The sequence below is a fragment of the Schistocerca nitens genome, chromosome 1, assembly GCF_023898315.1.
Source record: "Schistocerca nitens isolate TAMUIC-IGC-003100 chromosome 1, iqSchNite1.1, whole genome shotgun sequence".
Taxonomy (NCBI): Eukaryota; Metazoa; Arthropoda; class Insecta; order Orthoptera; family Acrididae; genus Schistocerca; species Schistocerca nitens.
Genome location: NC_064614.1, coordinates 773,357,545 through 773,376,054, shown reverse-complemented (window position 1 = coordinate 773,376,054; position 18,510 = coordinate 773,357,545). Strand labels below are relative to the sequence as shown.

Sequence of the window (18,510 nt, the reverse complement as noted above, 5' to 3'; positions counted from 1 at the left end):
AGCTCGTGGTCGTGCGGTAGCGTTCTCGCTTCCCACGCCCGGGTTCCCGGGTTCGATTCCCGGCGGGGTCAGGGATTTTCTCTGCCTCGTGATGGCTGGGTGTTGTGTGATGTCCTTAGGTTAGTTAGGTTTAAGTAGTTCTAAGTTCTAGGGGACTGCTGACCATAGATGTTAAGTCCCATAGTGCTCAGATCCATTTGAACCATTTTTTAGAGGAAAATAGTAGGGAAATTCCTGAAACACTTAGCAGTTTGTATGCAGAAAATAGTTTGTGTGCAGAAAATAAATTAACGATAGCAGCACACAAATCAGTTTATATAGCATGCTACGCTAAAGGAACATCGTCAAGATCGAGAAAGTCCACTATCAGAATAAATGACCAACTTGTGAACAGAAAAAAGGACTACCTTTGTATAACTTCTACGAAAATCAAAACTTCAATGCACACGTGGAAATCATTTGTCAGAGAAGCATTAAAATCTAGAACAGAAAGCTACGTCTGGTCAAAGAAGTTATTAGCTGCCTGTAACTGCAATAAAAACGCACCACAACGCATTCTCAATCTCTATTGTGAGCTACTGACAGACGACAGGGCGTCATAGGGCCAGAAAGATAAAGACAGTACATAATTTCCGGCGAGCACAGTGAAGTTTTCTCCTGCACTCAAAAGGGCGAATATGATAACGGAGACAGTGGGCACAACGGCCACATTGAAAAAGGAAATTAAGGCATGCACTGAGAGAGAACGGCAAGAAATGAACCTACTAGTTCCTTATTAAAATAAAAGAAACATCAAGAATGCCGTACTTCAACCCGATCAAGGGAGCAACACACTACATCTTGAGATATCGTCCATATCCCAGCTACTTACCGAGGTACACTATCGCACAGCAGGCAAATGCGAATGCTGAGTAATAGCACACCGAATCACATCATCTGGGAGTATGCCAACAGACATCTCAAAGAAATAATTGCTAATACAGCAGTTTATAGCACAATAAGGAATGAGGAGCCGTGGCAAAAGCCTACAGCCGAGATATCAACTTACAGACTGGAAGGTCACGGCCGAAAGGCAACTTAGAAGAGGCCACACATCATAAGACACACCATCGCAGAACACCCAACTACAACGACCTTTTGGAAGTAGCGACATTAGCCTCGGGGAAGACCAGGAAGGACCTCCTGAAATCCTGACAGGCATTTCACAATCTCTACTCGTTTGGTGGTATGGCAATCCACCCCCTGTGAATTCTGACTTATGTCGCTAGTCTACATAGCAGGGCCTGACCATCCCGACAAAAAGAGAAAATAAACTTTTGCTTGGGATGTCAAGCACATTAGTGCAATTTTTTTCTTTTGCTGTGTAGTATAGTCCAGTGTTGCGTAATATAGCGTAGTTGATAATATTATAAATGACAAAACCTTTATGTAGTAATGGGGTATAGCATAGCAAGGCAACAGCGTATGTCTTCTCGATTCAGGATGAGCATATGTGCCAGATTGGCAGAGACTTGCATGAAGATTTTTGTAATGTAGATACCGATCTTTTTCTCTTAAACACAATAAAGTGGAATCTTGAACTCTACGCGAATGGGCCTTGGAAAGCCCAACGGTACCGATCGACGTGGTCATCAACAGCCGATAGGGGTTACTGGATACGGGTAAGGAGGGGCATGTGGTTGGGTTGGGGTTGGGTTGTTTGGGGAAGGAGACCAGGCAGCGAGGTCGTCGGTCTCATCGGATTAGGGAAGGACGGAGAAAGAAGTCGGCCGTGCCCTTTCAAAGGAACCATCCTGGCATTTGCCTGGAGCGATGTAGGGAAATCACGGAAAACCTGAATCAGGATGGCCGGACGCGGGATTGAACCGTCGTCCTCCCGAATGCGGAGGGGCATGTGGCCAGTACTCAGTTTTCCCAGCTATTGTCAGCTTTCGTGTCCGGAGCCGCTCCTTCTCAGTCAAGTAGCACCTCAACTTGCCTTCACGAGGACTGAGAGCAACCTGCTTGCGAACAGCGCCGGGCAGACCCGCACGATCGCCCATCCGAGTCGTAGCCAAGAGCGATAGCGCTTTACTTTGGCGATGTGACGGAAACCGGCATTAACACTGCGGCAAAGCCTTTGGAACAATACTGGTGAGTTACACTAATACATTTGAAATTTTGTATTAAACAGCAGATAAATAAATACCTGAATACACTTGTGGCTACACTTCCTAGCCGTATTGATACTTTTATCAGCTTACGGCCGCGTTTCACGATATTCGCGTTATGTATCCTGTGGGTGTCTTTTTCTGGTGTTTTTCTTAAGCCACAGTTTGGTGGAACACACACACACACACACACACACACACACACACACACACACACACACAAACACACAGGGGAGAGAGCTCACTTAGAGTTCCCGTAGCAAAATGGGGCCCTGAGATGGCGGCTGGTCACGAACCGCGGTGTGCTGTGGCTGTGACTTGCTCCACACCCCGCGCTAGCCACTGCCGCCGCTGTTGCAGATTTGCGCACCAATCTGCTAATGGCTCCCGGGTAGGACTCGCCCCCCCCCCCCCCCTCCCCACACACACACAGCTACACGGCACAGAACGATGCTTCGTCTAACTCGCGAGATCACTGAAATACGGTCCGCGGAAGGTCAGGGTCGCAGACCTCTCCTACTGCAGACGCCAGTTCAAACGCTCCGAGTGGGGTGGTTTTAATTTGTGCTCTAATTGCGCCTGCCGCTACCCTTTACGTGACCTCCTCCAATAACTTGTAATGAAAAGGCTGCGAGGGAGGGAGAGAGAGAGAGAGAGAGAGAGAAGAGAGAAAAAATAGATCCAACCAGAAAACAAGATGAAAGCAGTGGCTATTATTTTTCCACACTCCTGGCTTGTGTCTTCGATTCAATTCGCTGTTAACCTCCCATACCCTAAAACGACGAATTTTCCACTGCTGTGAACATGTAATGCACTTTTGTTTGGCAACATCAGCTACGCCCCATTCAGAATATATCTACTTGATTTCGAGCTCCAGTACGCTTTCAGATCATATCGTTATGAGCACCAGCGAGCGAGGTGGGACAGTCACAAGACTGGACGCTTATTCGGAAGGATGGAGGTTCAAACACCACCAGCTAAATGGAAAGACCGAACAACTTGCGAGAATTTGAAGCTGTGACGTCTGCGACAAACAGCGAAAGTCAACAATTGTCTTGTATCAACAACATTTTGGGTATAAAAAAACTCTTTTTTTCTGTGTAATTGCTTCGAGATTGTTATTTAACTACCCAGAACTCATATTGTGTTACTAAGTAGTGTTTGTGTGACTTTGACGCAGAATGATACATATTCATGCAGTTTAATCTTCGGTCATGAAGTGTTGCGTATCGAAATGTAATGGAAATTACACAGCAGGAAACAAGGTTCATGTGTTCAAGTTCCTTAAAGACGATGCAATGAGGCATAAAAAGCCCAATCAATTCAAAGGCAGGATTTCGAAGTTACTAATTACTCAGTGGTAATTTTTGTTCTGAATGTAATTTAGTAAAGCATGCTTTAGATTAAGGTATCTTATTGTTCGCCTTTCAACGGAATTGAATACGTTACGATTAATGTAATTCACTGTTCATTTTTCGGGTGTATCACAGGCATTTCTAAGCGACATTATCAGGGAAGTAACTGCCACAGACGCAAAAATCATAATTGCTTCATTCAAATGCCTTGCCAGACATTTGTCCGATCTGTCCAGCTTACATATCTTCAGTTGCAGGTGCATCCAGAGAGGTACCATAAGAAAAATAGAGCACGTTGGAGGTGGCAGTATTGCAGGAAAGCATCAATATTTGTATAACCAGCCATAACGAATATTTAAAAATAATTTCATATAACACCTTCAGGAACTGAAAGATAAAGTTGCGTGTTATCCTTACAGAAGAACTGAGTGAAAATAGTGAACGAAGAGTGCATATTTTTGTGTGTATCGGTTTTATTGTGCAATCCCATTACTTAGTGTATGTTGTGATTGGTAATCATTTAAACAGCGTGATGTATTCAAAAAGAAGTTACATTAAACAAAATTTTAGTCGCCTAATTTGCTCTTGAAGTGGTACCGGTAACATAAAACTGTGGGAATACAACCGACTGTGATGTCTGTACCTCAGTGCTTTTGTACGAAAATGTTTGGAAATGCGTGAAAGTTTTACTAAATAACTACTGTGCATTTAAAAACGCCCCACATCTTCCTAACAGTTCATGTGATCGAAAACAACTCATTTTTCCAAAGACATCAGCAGTTTTGTTTACATATTTGCTAGTCATGTTGTACATGCTCTGGACTAAGTTAGGCGCTCTTAATCTTTTCTTGCCTCTTTTTTCACATAAACGTCTATAGACGTTTTCAATGTTAACTAACCACATTCAAGTATCAACTCAAAGATCGCAAACATTACGAACAAAATTCTTTTTGTGCTGGTTGCTTTATACACTCCTGGAAATGGAAAAAAGAACACATTGACACCGGTGTGTCAGACCCACCATACTTGCTCCGGACACTGCGAGAGGGCTGTACAAGCAATGATCACACGCACGGCACAGCGGACACACCAGGAACCGCGGTGTTGGCCGTCGAATGGCGCTAGCTGCGCAGCATTTGTGCACCGCCGCCGTCAGTGTCAGCCAGTTTGCCGTGGCATACGGAGCTCCATCGCAGTCTTTAACACTGGTAGCATGCCGCGACAGCGTGGACGTGAACCGTATGTGCAGTTGACGGACTTTGAGCGAGGGCGTATAGTGGGCATGCGGGAGGCCGGGTGGACGTACCGCCGAATTGCTCAACACGTGGGGCGTGAGGTCTCCACAGTACATCGATGTTGTCGCCAGTGGTCGGCGGACGGTGCACGTGCCCGTCGACCTGGGACCGGACCGCAGCGACGCACGGATGCACGCCAAGACCGTAGGATCCTACGCAGTGCCGTAGGGGACCGCACCGCCACTTCCCAGCAAATTAGGAACACTGTTGCTCCTGGGGTATCGGCGAGGACCATTCGCAACCGTCTCCATGAAGCTGGGTTACGGTCCCGCACACCGTTAGGCCGTCTTCCGTTCACGCCCCAACATCGTGCAGCCCGCCTCCAGTGGTGTCGCGACAGGCGTGAATGGAGGGACGAATGGAGACGTGTCGTCTTCAGCGATGAGAGTCGCTTCTGCCTTGGTGCCAATGATGGTCGTATGCGTGTTTGGCGCCGTGCAGGTGAGCGCCACAATCAGGACTGCATACGACCGAGGCACACAGGGCCAACACCCGGCATCATGGTGTGGGGAGCGATCTCCTACACTGGCCGTACACCACTGGTGATCGTCGAGGGGACACTGAATAGTGCACGGTACATCCAAACCGTCATCGAACCCATCGTTCTACCATTCCTAGACCGGCAAGGGAACTTGCTGTTCCAACAGGACAATGCACGTCCGCATGTATCCCGTGCCACCCAACGTGCTCTAGAAGGTGTAAGTCAACTACCCTGGCCAGCAAGATCTCCGGATCTGTCCCCCATTGAGCATGTTTGGGACTGGATGAAGCGTCGTCTCACGCGGTCTGCACGTCCAGCACGAACGCTGGTCCAACTGAGGCGCCAGGTGGAAATGGCATGGCAAGCCGTTCCACAGGACTACATCCAGCATCTCTACGATCGTCTCCATGGGAGAATAGCAGCCTGCATTGCTGCGAAAGGTGGATATACACTGTACTAGTGCCGACATTGTGCATGCTCTGTTGCCTGTGTCTATGTGCCTGTGGTTCTGTCAGTGTGATCATGTGATGTATCTGACCCCAGGAATGTGTCAATAAAGTTTCCCCTTCCTGGGACAATGAATTCACGGTGTTCTTATTTCAATTTCCAGGAGTGTATTTCGTTTGTAGCTTGGCTATGACGTCACGATACGGTTGCTTGGCCTTGTCTCTAGGTGGCGTTGGTTAACATCCCTGTCAGGCCATTCAGATTTAGATTTCTCGTGCCTTTTTTACATCTCATGAAATGCAGCAATATTGACAGCGATACAGGAAAGCGTTTATGTCTTCATTCCAGTTATGGAATGTGCAGAGGTAATTAATTTCGGTCTCGGATGTTCATCACAGACCGAAATCAGTTACCTGTTGAATAAGACTGTGGTCCTTCCTTACATTTGATAAGGCGTATGGGCGATCTCGTTCCCCGAGACGACCGTGTACTCTGTCTCTGATGAATTCTTTATTGACGGGGCATTAAGCCCTTGTCTTTCTTCCTTCAGCATGTCTCACGGATGTGACGTCTCAAGTCGTTGTACCTGGGATAATTCACATGATGTACACTAGAAATTTAGATATACAGGGCCAGGTGTCTATTTTTTTCACAACAGTTCACCTTTGATTCGTTAAAGATATATGTAATCTCTTCACCATGAGTTCATGAAGCAAAGCTTTTTCACAAATTCATTAATCACCTACGTACAGGTGTGGACTTTGTAATGGAAATGTGATATTATTATGCCATAATAACAGATCTGTATGAGGCAAACTTTTGTAGGTCTTGTAAGATATTCTGGAGAAAAAATACACTGTATTTGCCGATCTTTTGCTGTTGTTTGGGCTGCTCGGCGCGTCGCCCGAAAGTTTACGCTACTCTCTACGGCAGGGGTGCACAACCTTTCAGTTTTTCTAGACCACACTACAAGAAGATGAGTAGTTTAGGGTCACACATAGTATACTTGACAATACTAACAATAACCGCTGTGTGTGTGTGTATCGTAACTTTCCATAAACGGAATTTTATAGACTAACTTATTTAGTTATTTATTTTTTCCGGTCGTGATATAGATTCTCGCTTTTTGAGCCGCATGCGGCCCGCGGGTTGGGTACTCCTGCTCTACGGAAACTAGCGTCGACGAGGCAAGCGATACTTGATAGTTACTCCGTCATAAACGTGGACGAAGAAAATCTTCTATGAAAGGCCTTTCAGACGGTCAAAATAACAACATAAAAATGCCTACAATTAATGTATTTCACTCTAGTTTCTTGTGAGACTTACAAAACACTTATATCACTTATTTGTCTCGTACAGATATGCTATTCTGTTGCAATACAGAAGAAAACTATGTTGATGCGTGTATATTGGGGACTGATGAAGCTATGAACGTCCAAAGTGAACCCAAGATTTTACACTTTGCTGATTCAACACATGTCTACAAACGGGTTCGTATCTCAGTGGGTCATCATCTAGTGATTTTTGACAGCTGACAATTTCGTGATGTATTGTCAAATAGTAATGTACCAGTTAACCGTAGAAAAAATGCAACTGCGACTCTGCCTACATATTTTATTGTCCACCATCCACATGATTTGCTAAACATTCTTTCGCACACCTCAGCGAACAGCCACTTTCAGTGTAGTCTATACAAAAGGATAAGACGATTTGATCACAGTATGCATAAGGCCCGTAGACTGTTGCATTTTCAACTGCATGTAGTTGCAGATTGAGGGCCGGCATCTTTCGATCGAATAAATTACCGTGGAGACTCTAAATCAAGTTGGCCAGACGGAAATTTGAACCAATTTTTTTTCCAGAACGTTTCAGCGTTGAATGCATAAACCGTAATGGAGGGTTGAAAGAGCGCAATGTAAGTATATATATATAAAAGAAAAAAGTCCTGCACAATGTACTGCTTTCTGAGTAGCGTCTCGAAATATGCCGCAGCATTTACCGATAACTCCTCGGTGACAATCGCAATGACAGATCAGCTACCTCGCTAACCGTAGACAATTCGCGTAGCAAAACGGAAGGTGAGAATCCCAAAGTGGATGGATTATTTTATACGGTTACAAATGGGACATTAAAGGTACAAGGTCATAAGTAGTCTGTGAAGTAGTATTTGTAACATCAAAGCACGATGAGAATGTATGTTTTGGGCAGCTTCGAGTATTCGTTGAGATTTTGGTTCAAATGGCTCTAAGCACTATGGGACTTAACATCTGAGGTTATCAGTCCCCTAGATTTAGAACTACTTAAACCTAACTAACCTAAGGACATCACACACATCCATGCCCGAGGCAGGATTCGAACCTGCGACCGTAGCAGCAGCGCGGTTCCGGACGGAAGCGACTAGCATCGCTCGGCCATAGCGGCCGACTGAGATTTTGGATTCACTGCTAGAAACTCAATACTCGTAGACCGATATCTGAGCGGTGTACTGTCGTTGGGAAGGTGTGTGTAAAACCTTCGTACAGTTTGGCACAATGTTTATTCCGAGTTTACGTAAACACAGTTTGACGATGTATGCTCTCCAGACAAAACATAAAACACTGCTGCACGGGCGGACGGCGGTAACGTGGTACAGAGTTACAGCCTGGCGGGCAGTCTAACTGGCAGTAGGCGTCACGCCAATATTAGACGAAAGCGTTATTAAAAAATTACGATAGTACTCGTCATGTCATACTAAAACAGAACCTCAAACAGCAGTGGTAAGAGGAGCGGGGTAAATTACAGTATTGCAGATATGTAAATCAGAGATACCGCGGTAGCATCGGTACTCCAGAAACGATTAAGGACTACTATGTTTCTTATACTTTCCAAACGATTACTTGGAAATATTATTGAAGCATGAATAGAACCGTAAACACACAGAGTTTGCACTGTGCACACCAGTTGGTGCCATGAGAGCAGTGCCTTGACAAAATGACGACAAAGTAAGGTAAAAGTTTTTGTGTGCTGGAACATGCGAGATGTTTATCTGCTACAACAGCGCAGTGTGCGTTCTGAAGAAATTATGGGAGAGAAGGGCCATATAAACAGAGCACTGTGCACACGTATCGATAATTTAGTGGCACTGGGTGCCTCTGTAAACAGAAAAGCACCTGTCAAACGAGTGTGCCAGATGCAGCCGTAGAGAGGTCGGGAAATTTTCGTACGTAGTCCAAGAAAATCATAGGCCTGCGAAGCCACGAACTTGGAATACAGTAGCAAACAGAGCGAAAGATTTGTGATGGCGTTTACATTTGAGATCGTACCGTCTGCAGCTTGTGCAACAATTAAAAGTCGAAGATTATGGCCGGCGCCTTCAGTTTTGCATCACAATGCAGGAAGGACTTGACGATGAACATTTCATGTCCAAACAGATATTCTGCGAAGAATCAACCTTCCGTTTATCTCGAAAGGTTAATCGCCACAATGTGAGAGTACTGAAACTCGGATGGCGCTAAATCGGGACTATACAGAACATAATCAATGACGTCCGAAGCGTCGGATTTTTTCAGATGTCGCAGCAGTCGTGTGTGGTCTGGCACTCGCATGCCGAATGAGAGGGTGCTCCATGTGTGGACGAATTCTTCGTATTCGTGCTTTCAGTTTTCTGAAGGTTTGTCACGCTCGACATTATTTCGTTTCAGACTGCAATGTTACACGCTGCAATTCGGAGCTGTCTAGCGGCACAGGGCTGCAATTTGTCTGGAAATCGGGAAATTAGACCAAGTAATACGAATAACAAGTAATACTTCAACCAAAGAGAAGAGGATAAACAATTCGGGGGCACTACTTTTCAGCAAGCCCCCTAGTATTCCAATGAACGCAGTAAAAAGACTAAGAACAAGGCTTCGTAGGAATCACGCGGAAGTGTGGTTCATCTAGGGAGGAATCTTCTCGTCCGATCGATACTTGAGTGGTGTTCGTCGGTGTGAGGCCCGTGCCGATTTGATCTAACAAAGTACTACCGAAAGGTGTTAGCATTCGCGGATGCCTGACAACGTGGGAATCGAAGGAACTAAATAACTGTTTTAAGTGGCGTAGGGCAATGCAGGGAGCCAACCAGAGACCGACGTGACGTTCCCCAACACGCTGTTGAGTCAAGCGCGAAAACGCAGTTCGGGGTTTGTGACAAAAAGCTTCCACGCAAGGCCCACAAGACTATGATCTGGCCGCGAAGAAAGAGACGAAGTTGCTGCAACATTATGTCTGCGCACCAGTGACACACCATTAAGGTAGTACTCCAGTGCAAACAATTCTTCTGTCGTGTACTTGTTACTTACGGCTTTTGGTGAAACCCTTCTACACTAACATTGTGTTATTATTTTAAATCTTTTTAGGTGGTGAGAGGACGAAGGAAATTTACGAAGAGGCAAGTACTTCAATAGGCGCAGCTTTCATTACTACGGAAAACAGCAGCTATCCTATTACTCACAACCAAAGATTTCTTCTTCAGGAAGGTAAGGAGAATTTACTTGAGGTATCTGAACTGTAGGGGGGGGGGGGGGGGGGGTGAGAGCACGCAGAAGAGATAGACCAGTTAAAATTCAGGATAACAGGAACCTACCTGTGTGTTTCGTGTTTAATCAGTTAAACATTTCAGCATGATTAATTTTTAACGCTTTATCTTCACAAGAGCCCTGATACAACATCAGATCAAGATCATTTCCGCTTGTGGCTGTCGACAAATGGTGTTGGTTGAAACTGTGATTTCGACTGATTGGCACTACAGAGCACACACAATGGGATTACAGCAGCCAATGGTAATGCAATAAGTAAGCTACCTGGACCACCATTAGGTTGGAATTCGTACACTGTACGTCAGTTACAGCATTATCAGTGTTTGCTATAGCTTTCGCTACGTACACTAGGTAACAAAAAGAAGCCTGAAATGCGCTTGCAGCAAATAACTGTTGTTGACAGCCTTAAGAGCAAATGATAATGTTCAAAAGACTTTCATGTGTCTCATTGTAGTTGGTTTATCCTGTGTGTTTCGGGTTTAATAAGTTAAACATTTCACCGTGTTTAATTTTTAACCCTCTATCTCCACAAGAAATTTTCTGTATTTTAGAATACTTTACAGTCACTTTCAAATTAAGATGAATATAATTTTCGCCGATTTCAACTACACAAGGTATAACTTCGTCCTGCCTCCATCTCTAACGGCAAAAAAGTTCTCACAGCGCGATATCTACGACTGAAATAGGAAAGGGGCCAATAAATTACGCGCCCTTCGCCTGCGGGGCCTATGGAGTACAACGCTACAATATTTAGAATGTTTCGGCCGTTAACAATCACTTAAATGTGTTTTACCTGAGAAGTGTGGTGACAATATGCAAAAACTTTATGATAGCAATAAAACTTTCAGAAAAAGCCAAGCTATGTAACAAAATTAGGTTCCCTGATCACTTTTCAAGAGCACTCTACAAACAGCAAAATTAGCGTTAAGAGAGACACTGACACAAAAGAAATTTTTTGTAAGATTAACGAGGCCGACGTAATGAAGTGTCCCATCGGGGCGGAAATCGGCAGAAGTGATGTAATATTCGCGCAAAGTTGACTCTCGGTGCGGTGGCCGATGGGAGCTACTGTAAATCGATCTCATCAGCTACCGCGCCGAGTGTCAAATATTGTTTGCGCGTATAGTACATGTACAGACAAACAAATGATTACAATTTCAAAAAAACTCTATGATATATTCAAGAGAAAGAGATTCACAAACTGAGCAAGTCAATAACGCGTTGGTCCTCCTCTGGCCGCTGTACGAGCAGATAGTCCGCTAGCCATTGATTAATACAGTTGCTGGATGTCCTTCTTGGGGATATCGTGCCAAATTCTGTACAACTGGTGCGTTAGATCGCCAACATCCCGAGCTGGCTGGATGACTTTATCTTGCTGAAATGTAAGCCCCGAAAAGCTCGCCATGAAGGGCAATAAAATAGGGTGTAGAATATCGTCGACGTATCGCTGTGCTGTTAAGAGTACAACGGTTGACAAAGGGGTCGTACTATGAAAAGAAGAGGCACCCCAGACCACCAGTCCTGGTGACCGGGACGTATGACGGGCGAATGTTGGGTTGGCGTGCCACCGATGTCTGGCATGACTCTACCTACACACGCCTTCGACCTGCAACCTCACTTACTGAATTGTCTTCAACCTATTAGTCCCTTCGAACTCCTCTTTAGTTGTCACCCGCGGCACCCTTACAGCACAGAGGTATGTCTACGTTATTCGACGGGCCGTTTCATCGCCCTTCATGGCAAGGCGTCCTGGGCTTACATTTCAGCAAGATAATGCTCGCCCGCACACTTTAGAGTTTCTACTGTTTGTCTTTGTGCTCAACGAACCCTACCTTGGCCAGCATGGTCGCCGGATCTCTCCGCTATTGAGAAGTATTAGAAACAGGGCCCCTCTGACCAGCTACAGATGTTGACGATCTAACGCACCAGCTGTACAGAATTTGGCACGATATCCCTGAGGGGGGCATACAACAACTGTATCAATCAATGCCACGCTGAATAGCTGCTTTATGCAAGCAGAGGTGGTCCAACGCGTTATTGACTTGCTCAATTTGTGAAAACGTCCCGCCTGGGAACTCCCGGCCACTGACACCATACGATTATTTCCATTTCAATTTGTGCATATCTTTCTCTTCAATAAATTATCCAGCTTTATTGGAATTTAATCATTTGCTTGTCTGTACATGTACACAACTTCTGCCGATTTCTGTCCCATTCGGATAATTCCTTCTTGGTGCGTCGTTTTTTATGTTTTAAGAGTGTGTTATACGAGTAATAACAGCAATTTGCATCAACAGTTACAGCTGAAATAGCAACAACTTTGGTAGAAATTATTTTCTGTACAGCTGCCGAAAACAATGGCCATAATAACGCACACACTTGGGATGAACGAGCACGTGCGGGGCAGTGGGGGCGTAACTTAACGGGCTATGGCTAAGTTCGGAGACCGCCGTAGCTACTGGGTTTCGGAATTGTCAAAGCACTCAAAGAAATTTGTGAAATAATTCCTGAAACGAAAAGTTTCCATCCTCCTGGAGTTTCCAGCAGATTCACTGTCTATAACTGTAAGATTCTTCGCAAAAGTAGCGAAAATCGTTGTGACAACAAAATTACGTTTGAAAAATAAAAATATTTCTACTTATTTGGCAGTTGATTTACACCAACACCTAAGGAATGAATAATTTCGACCCATATAACAACACACTTCCGATTCTAATTTGTTATTCACAGTCCATTTTTTTGGTCCTCTTAGTACTTGAAGGGCTTAGTGTTCTGAACACGTAAGTAACTTTAATCTGGTTAACGCTTACTGTTAAGAATAAGCAACGTGTGAGGTACTGAACGTAATAGGATAGTAAAGAACGGAGATTATTTGTGGGCTATTCTTGTTATATCGGCTGTTCGTTACCAGTTTTACATTGATTATAACGTTACACTGTTTAAGCGATTTGTGCACATTTAATCAGCAGTCTCGTATTGGGTATTTTCTTCCTTCGTCCTAAGGACTTAACGTTAAACAGTGTTATATCCAGTACTATTTCACACGACGTTGCATTGCGTTATATGTTTTGCTACTTCACAGTCATATGATGTGTTTCTACGAAAACTTACGTACAATGATACAGCAAATTTTGGGTTGCCTTTGTTTACTCAGTATTTTGCAGCGTTTTTGCTTCTGCGAGTAGGATACATAACGTAATTCTAGTTAGCGTCGAACAACTGAATCTCTAAACAAATTCTACGATGATTCTGTTTCTCTAAATGGTAACAACACCCTGTCTTATGAACATTAACCTGAAATACCTGACTTCCGTACAATAGTAGTATTTGACAAGAAACCGCAATCGCACGAAGTGTTCTTTTTCACAATGCATGTAAATTCATGCGACAATAGTAACCGGCATCCATGTATCTCGCTGGTTTTGTACGTTGTGCTTTCCTTCAGCACGATTGTCGCAGGCAAACTATAACAACAAAAATTCGTTGCAAGCGAAATAAGGGATTTTATCAATGCCCACTGGTTCGCAAATCCATCAAAATAACGATGATAAACCAACAGAGCACTGCAGAAACAATGCTTTAGCGTGGTCATACGCACAACTGTTGCTCAGCGAAATGCTACTCTCAAAGGTGAACAAAGATATTACCGCATTGTTTAATGCTGGCGCCAATCTTCGTTCATGAAACACCATGCACACAAAACGACAACCGGCTTTAAAATAGTTAATTAACAAGACATACTATTCGAGATCGGGAAATATATGTATTGCTTATAGAAACACGTAGATGTTCTTTTCGTAAAACGTGCCTTCTTCTACACAGCAAGGTATTTTCGTACCGGATGTTAATGAAGGTAGACAAGAAGACTTGTTCCACGTATTAGTGCGGCTCTACGAATAAATGAGTACTTTTCCAAAATAAACTGCGTGGCACAAATATACAAAACGCTGAAACTAAACATGATTAACTGTCGGCATTGCGTATAGTACCGGCAACATTCACCAACGTCATATGCACTGAGAGAGGCAGCAACAATTAATGAACGCCGCTCTAGAAATGGTTGGCTCTTGGTTCAACATTCTATATGGAAAAAGTAATAAACAAACATATTCCCAAGAACTATACAGGAAGCCGACAAAATAAAGAGCTGACAAATACAATCTGGGAAATTTATAAGCTGAATAAATATCACATTGTCAGTGATGTCAACGTTCTGTCACAATCAGCTGTTCGCAAACGGCGGGATCTGCCCTTCACAATTGCAGGATGCCGGTACAATGAGGTCTTACCTTCATTGACATGATGTTTTCGGCGTGTTGTTATCTTCGCAAATATGTTGGCACTTGTACGGAAGCAAGTCGCATGTCACACCGCATACCCGGCCCGTTCTCACCTGTTACATAAGTACACGTGAGTTTCCCGCGCGCTACAGATCGAAGCGACAGACTGACTGCTAGGAAACACTCCCCCCACTTGCCGTCGAGTACTCGCACTCCATGGTTACTAGAACGCCAACTGCTGATCCAAAAGCGTTCCGAGTACCAGGCACCGCATCTGCCATCTCTTACGGTAACGTCGAACTAACGAGTAAAGTCACGTTCTTTTGCTGGCACTGCCATCTACAGGCCGGTACTGGAAGCTGTTTCGTAATTACGTTTGCCGCGTGACGCGCTACAAAAGATGATCCATATTCATAAATTTTAGAATATTAGCTCAGCCTACCTGAAGACATGGCCGAGGCGCCACATTTCAAGTGGAACTGTAGAAAAATACCATTCATTGGGATACTAAGTTTCCATTGTTGGTGGTTTAAACTCATGGCCAGAATATATGAAAGCCCGTCACTTGTTTCTGGACATGTAGCAGCACAGTACCGCGCAACCTGTAGGTCTAGAAGAATGTTTCACATATGTATAAAAAAAAAAAAAATACCGGTACATATTCAGATAGCTAGATACGTATTGAAAACAACTTCTTATGGTTTCTCATTTATAAGTAGTTATCATAATTTACATCTAAATAACTGGCCAGTACTTACAATGGGTCGTAGTTTCCTTCAGGTCTCATTGGGTAGGCGACCCTAGAGCCAGCCCAAAGGCCCTCGTTATGTCTACAACAGCAAAACTATTAATTTGTGGCTCATACCCAATTATCTTCTCATGAATCATTATTTGAAAAATTCTTTGTCTACTAACTGACTGTTCTAAAGCGTAGTTTAGGCGACGACACTGGATTGCAGGCAACTGCGCTACCGGCCACTGCGCATGTGCGCCATGCGTTTGCGCTACTCGTTAGTTAGTTAAACTAAACACTTTCGGCGTGTTCCAAATTTGGCGACACTAGTTGCATGAGTTTTGAGGTTATGTGTGTTCGTAGAATGTAGACAAGCTGAAATATGAAGTGGGGAACGGAGATCAATGTTAGCTTTTTGGATATCTCTGCTTTGCATAGGTGTTTGTGGGATTTCAGTGACGCTGATTACAAAAATAAGCAACATATTGCTGCCGCTGAGACCATGTCATGTGCGATCATAACATAGATGATTTGACAATATCTGGGATGCAGGGCAAAATTTATTGAGTCAGGAGCACATATATAACTGAATTAAGCAAAATACAAGCAAGTGTAATTCTAGCTGTGGCAATGTTCTCGTCTACAAAACTAAAATCCCGTCGTTCGAATCCCGTCGTTCGAGTTAGCCAACTCTTTGTTAAGGAATATTGTTGACAGGAGGGAAGGCTATAACAAATTCAAGAAGCTGCATTCTTTATTCAATATTCACCTATTTAAAACGTCGCCGCAGTGCTCCCCAATCACATATGATAGCATTTTGAAATGTTGCCACTGTACAGATCTGTCTTAAAGTGAGTAGTTTGCAAACCATTCTCTTCTTAATGCGGCCTGCTTCGAATAATCATTGTTGCTAATGTTAATAATTATTACTGTTAATGTTAATAATTATTGGTGCTAATGAAATAGCGTCATCACCAACTAAAACCGTACCTAATAGCATGCGGAGTGTTCTCGATTGTAATGCACGCAATATGATATATAATTTCAGTTCTGCCGACAGTGCTTCATGCATTACAGTACCTTTATTCCTTATCGCATAATTAACTCTAGAAGAAACGTGAACAGTTCTGGTGACATTCTAAGATAATTAAAAGAACTTCTGGGATCTTCCGTTATAAATTATTTCAGCAAGGGTGCTGAGCAACCGAGCTGACGTCTTTACTTCATCCAGTCACGAATCGAAAGACGTTTCTTATTTTTTTCTTATGCACCGATTCCACGCAACAAACTTTAACTCCATCACATCTCGTGCGACCTGCAGCGGCAAAAACTTTCATTTCAGTCACGACTCAGGGACCCACAAAACGACGAAACTGAAGTATACACTGGTTTCGCCGTGTCTACAAATATGATACCATTTGCGTGCAACTCATTCCACGCAACGAGTGGCGCAACCCAATGTCGTCGTGTAATCTAGGCTTAAGCACAAATGTCTTACCATGTATTAGCGTACAGCTACTTTGATGTGCCACTGCATGAATATTGGAAGTCAACTTCAAGGTCGCATGGGACAACGCAGTGCTACTTCCGTTTCCAATTAGTTAACTGCAGTGCTACATTCTAATACACTAATCTGCAAAACTTAAGGAAGAGCTGTATAAGGCAACATGACATGTTAAATACTCGGTGTGGTCGCTAGAAACTAATGAAAGTGCACGAGCATGTCACCAGAGGTCTCCCAGTCGTACACAGATAGTTGGATGTCACAAGGCGTGAGGTCAGCGTGGCTATAGAACCAGATGGGGCTGGTCTCGCAATAAGAGGCAGTCGAAGGAATGGGAAAACGCAGTTGTGTCAATCAGCGAGCTGTTACAATGCCCTGCGATGTGTTCTTCATTATAAAATGGTCCGGAGACAACATTTGTATGACCACACACGGGAAACTTTCTTCAGGAACTGGGAGAAGGACGAAATGGGACAAGTCCTTCCGTATTGCACGTAGCTTTGTATCAAGTGCACGGGGAGCGTTCCGAACCACAGGCTCTACTGTCGGAAGGAGAGGAGGTGGTCGATCGCGCTCAACTAGAGCAGCAGATGACCCCTACATTGTGCAGTAGGCAAGAAGGGATCCACGTCAAATAACGGGTACAATTGCAATCACATTTATAGGACTGCAAGGCACGCAATATCACGCCCCACAGTGGTACGACGACTGCATAGGCGTTATTTCTTTGCCCTACGTGTTCCGTTGACACCTCCACGTCGGCGGCACCGTTTGCAATGGTGCCTAGAGTACAGGTACTGGACCAAAGAGGAGTGGGATCACGTGCTCTTACTGGATGTGAGTAGATTAAGTCTGAGTATTGATTCCCTCGGCGAGAGATGGGAACGCGAAATGCACCCAGGAACATTATCGAACATTATCGTTCTGGTGGTCCAGGTGTTATGGTGCTGGGAGGCATAATGTTGTATAGTTGCACTGACCACCAGAACTTTGTACACTGACCGGTCAACGTTATTGTGACAGTGTACTCCTGCCTCATGTTCATCTTTTCAGAAGCGCATTCGGCGCTGACTTCATTTTTTTGGATGACAATGTGCGACCGCTTCGAACAGCGCAGGTGGAGAACCTCTTGGAACGAGCGGATATTCGCCGATGAACTGGCCGACTTATATTCCATTGAGCAAGTATGGGATGGTGTGGGGAGACGTCCGCATGCTCCAAAGACCATCCAGCAATTGTAAACCGTGCTGATGAAGGAATGGAACGCCCTACCACAAGATCAGCATGGAATTTTGTTCCGGATCATACGTTGACATCCGTGGTGATTACACAACGTATTAAGAACCATGTCTCGCCTTTTGTAATGTGAGGTGGATCATCATAAATCTCAGTCACTTCAGTGAAACTATTTTCTTTCACTAAAAGTGTCATAACTGCTCGTCTCATTGCGTGTTTCTTTCTGTTACCTTCTATACTGCGCTTGATCTGTTCTTTCTGTGTATGATTCAAGTTTCATAGAGCTTTGTTAATAGACAGTCATGTCCTTAAGTTAAGTTCGTCCTTAAGTTTCTCACATTAGGGCATTAACTTTACTATGTGTGACACATTTGAGTAACACTAAATTGTGGTAATAATTATGTTTACAATTTGTATGCAGATACGATGACAGCTATAAATTCTAGTACAGAGATGGAGGGAATGTAGTTAGCATT

The 18,510-nt window shown here is 44.0% G+C and overlaps 1 protein-coding gene across 1 annotated transcript in view; it reads right to left on the bottom strand.

Moving 5' to 3' along the window:
- The window catches only part of LOC126261604 (ankyrin repeat domain-containing protein 29-like), a 627,165-nt gene extending 612,444 nt beyond the window's left edge, over positions 1 to 14,721 (bottom strand). Inside the window, exon 1 of the mRNA XM_049958554.1 lies at positions 14,571 to 14,721. Coding sequence (XP_049814511.1) covers positions 14,571 to 14,582 — 12 coding nt within the window. The 5' untranslated portion in view covers positions 14,583 to 14,721. The remainder of the gene's footprint in view (positions 1 to 14,570) is intronic.
- Between the last annotated feature and the right edge of the window lie 3,789 nt (positions 14,722 to 18,510).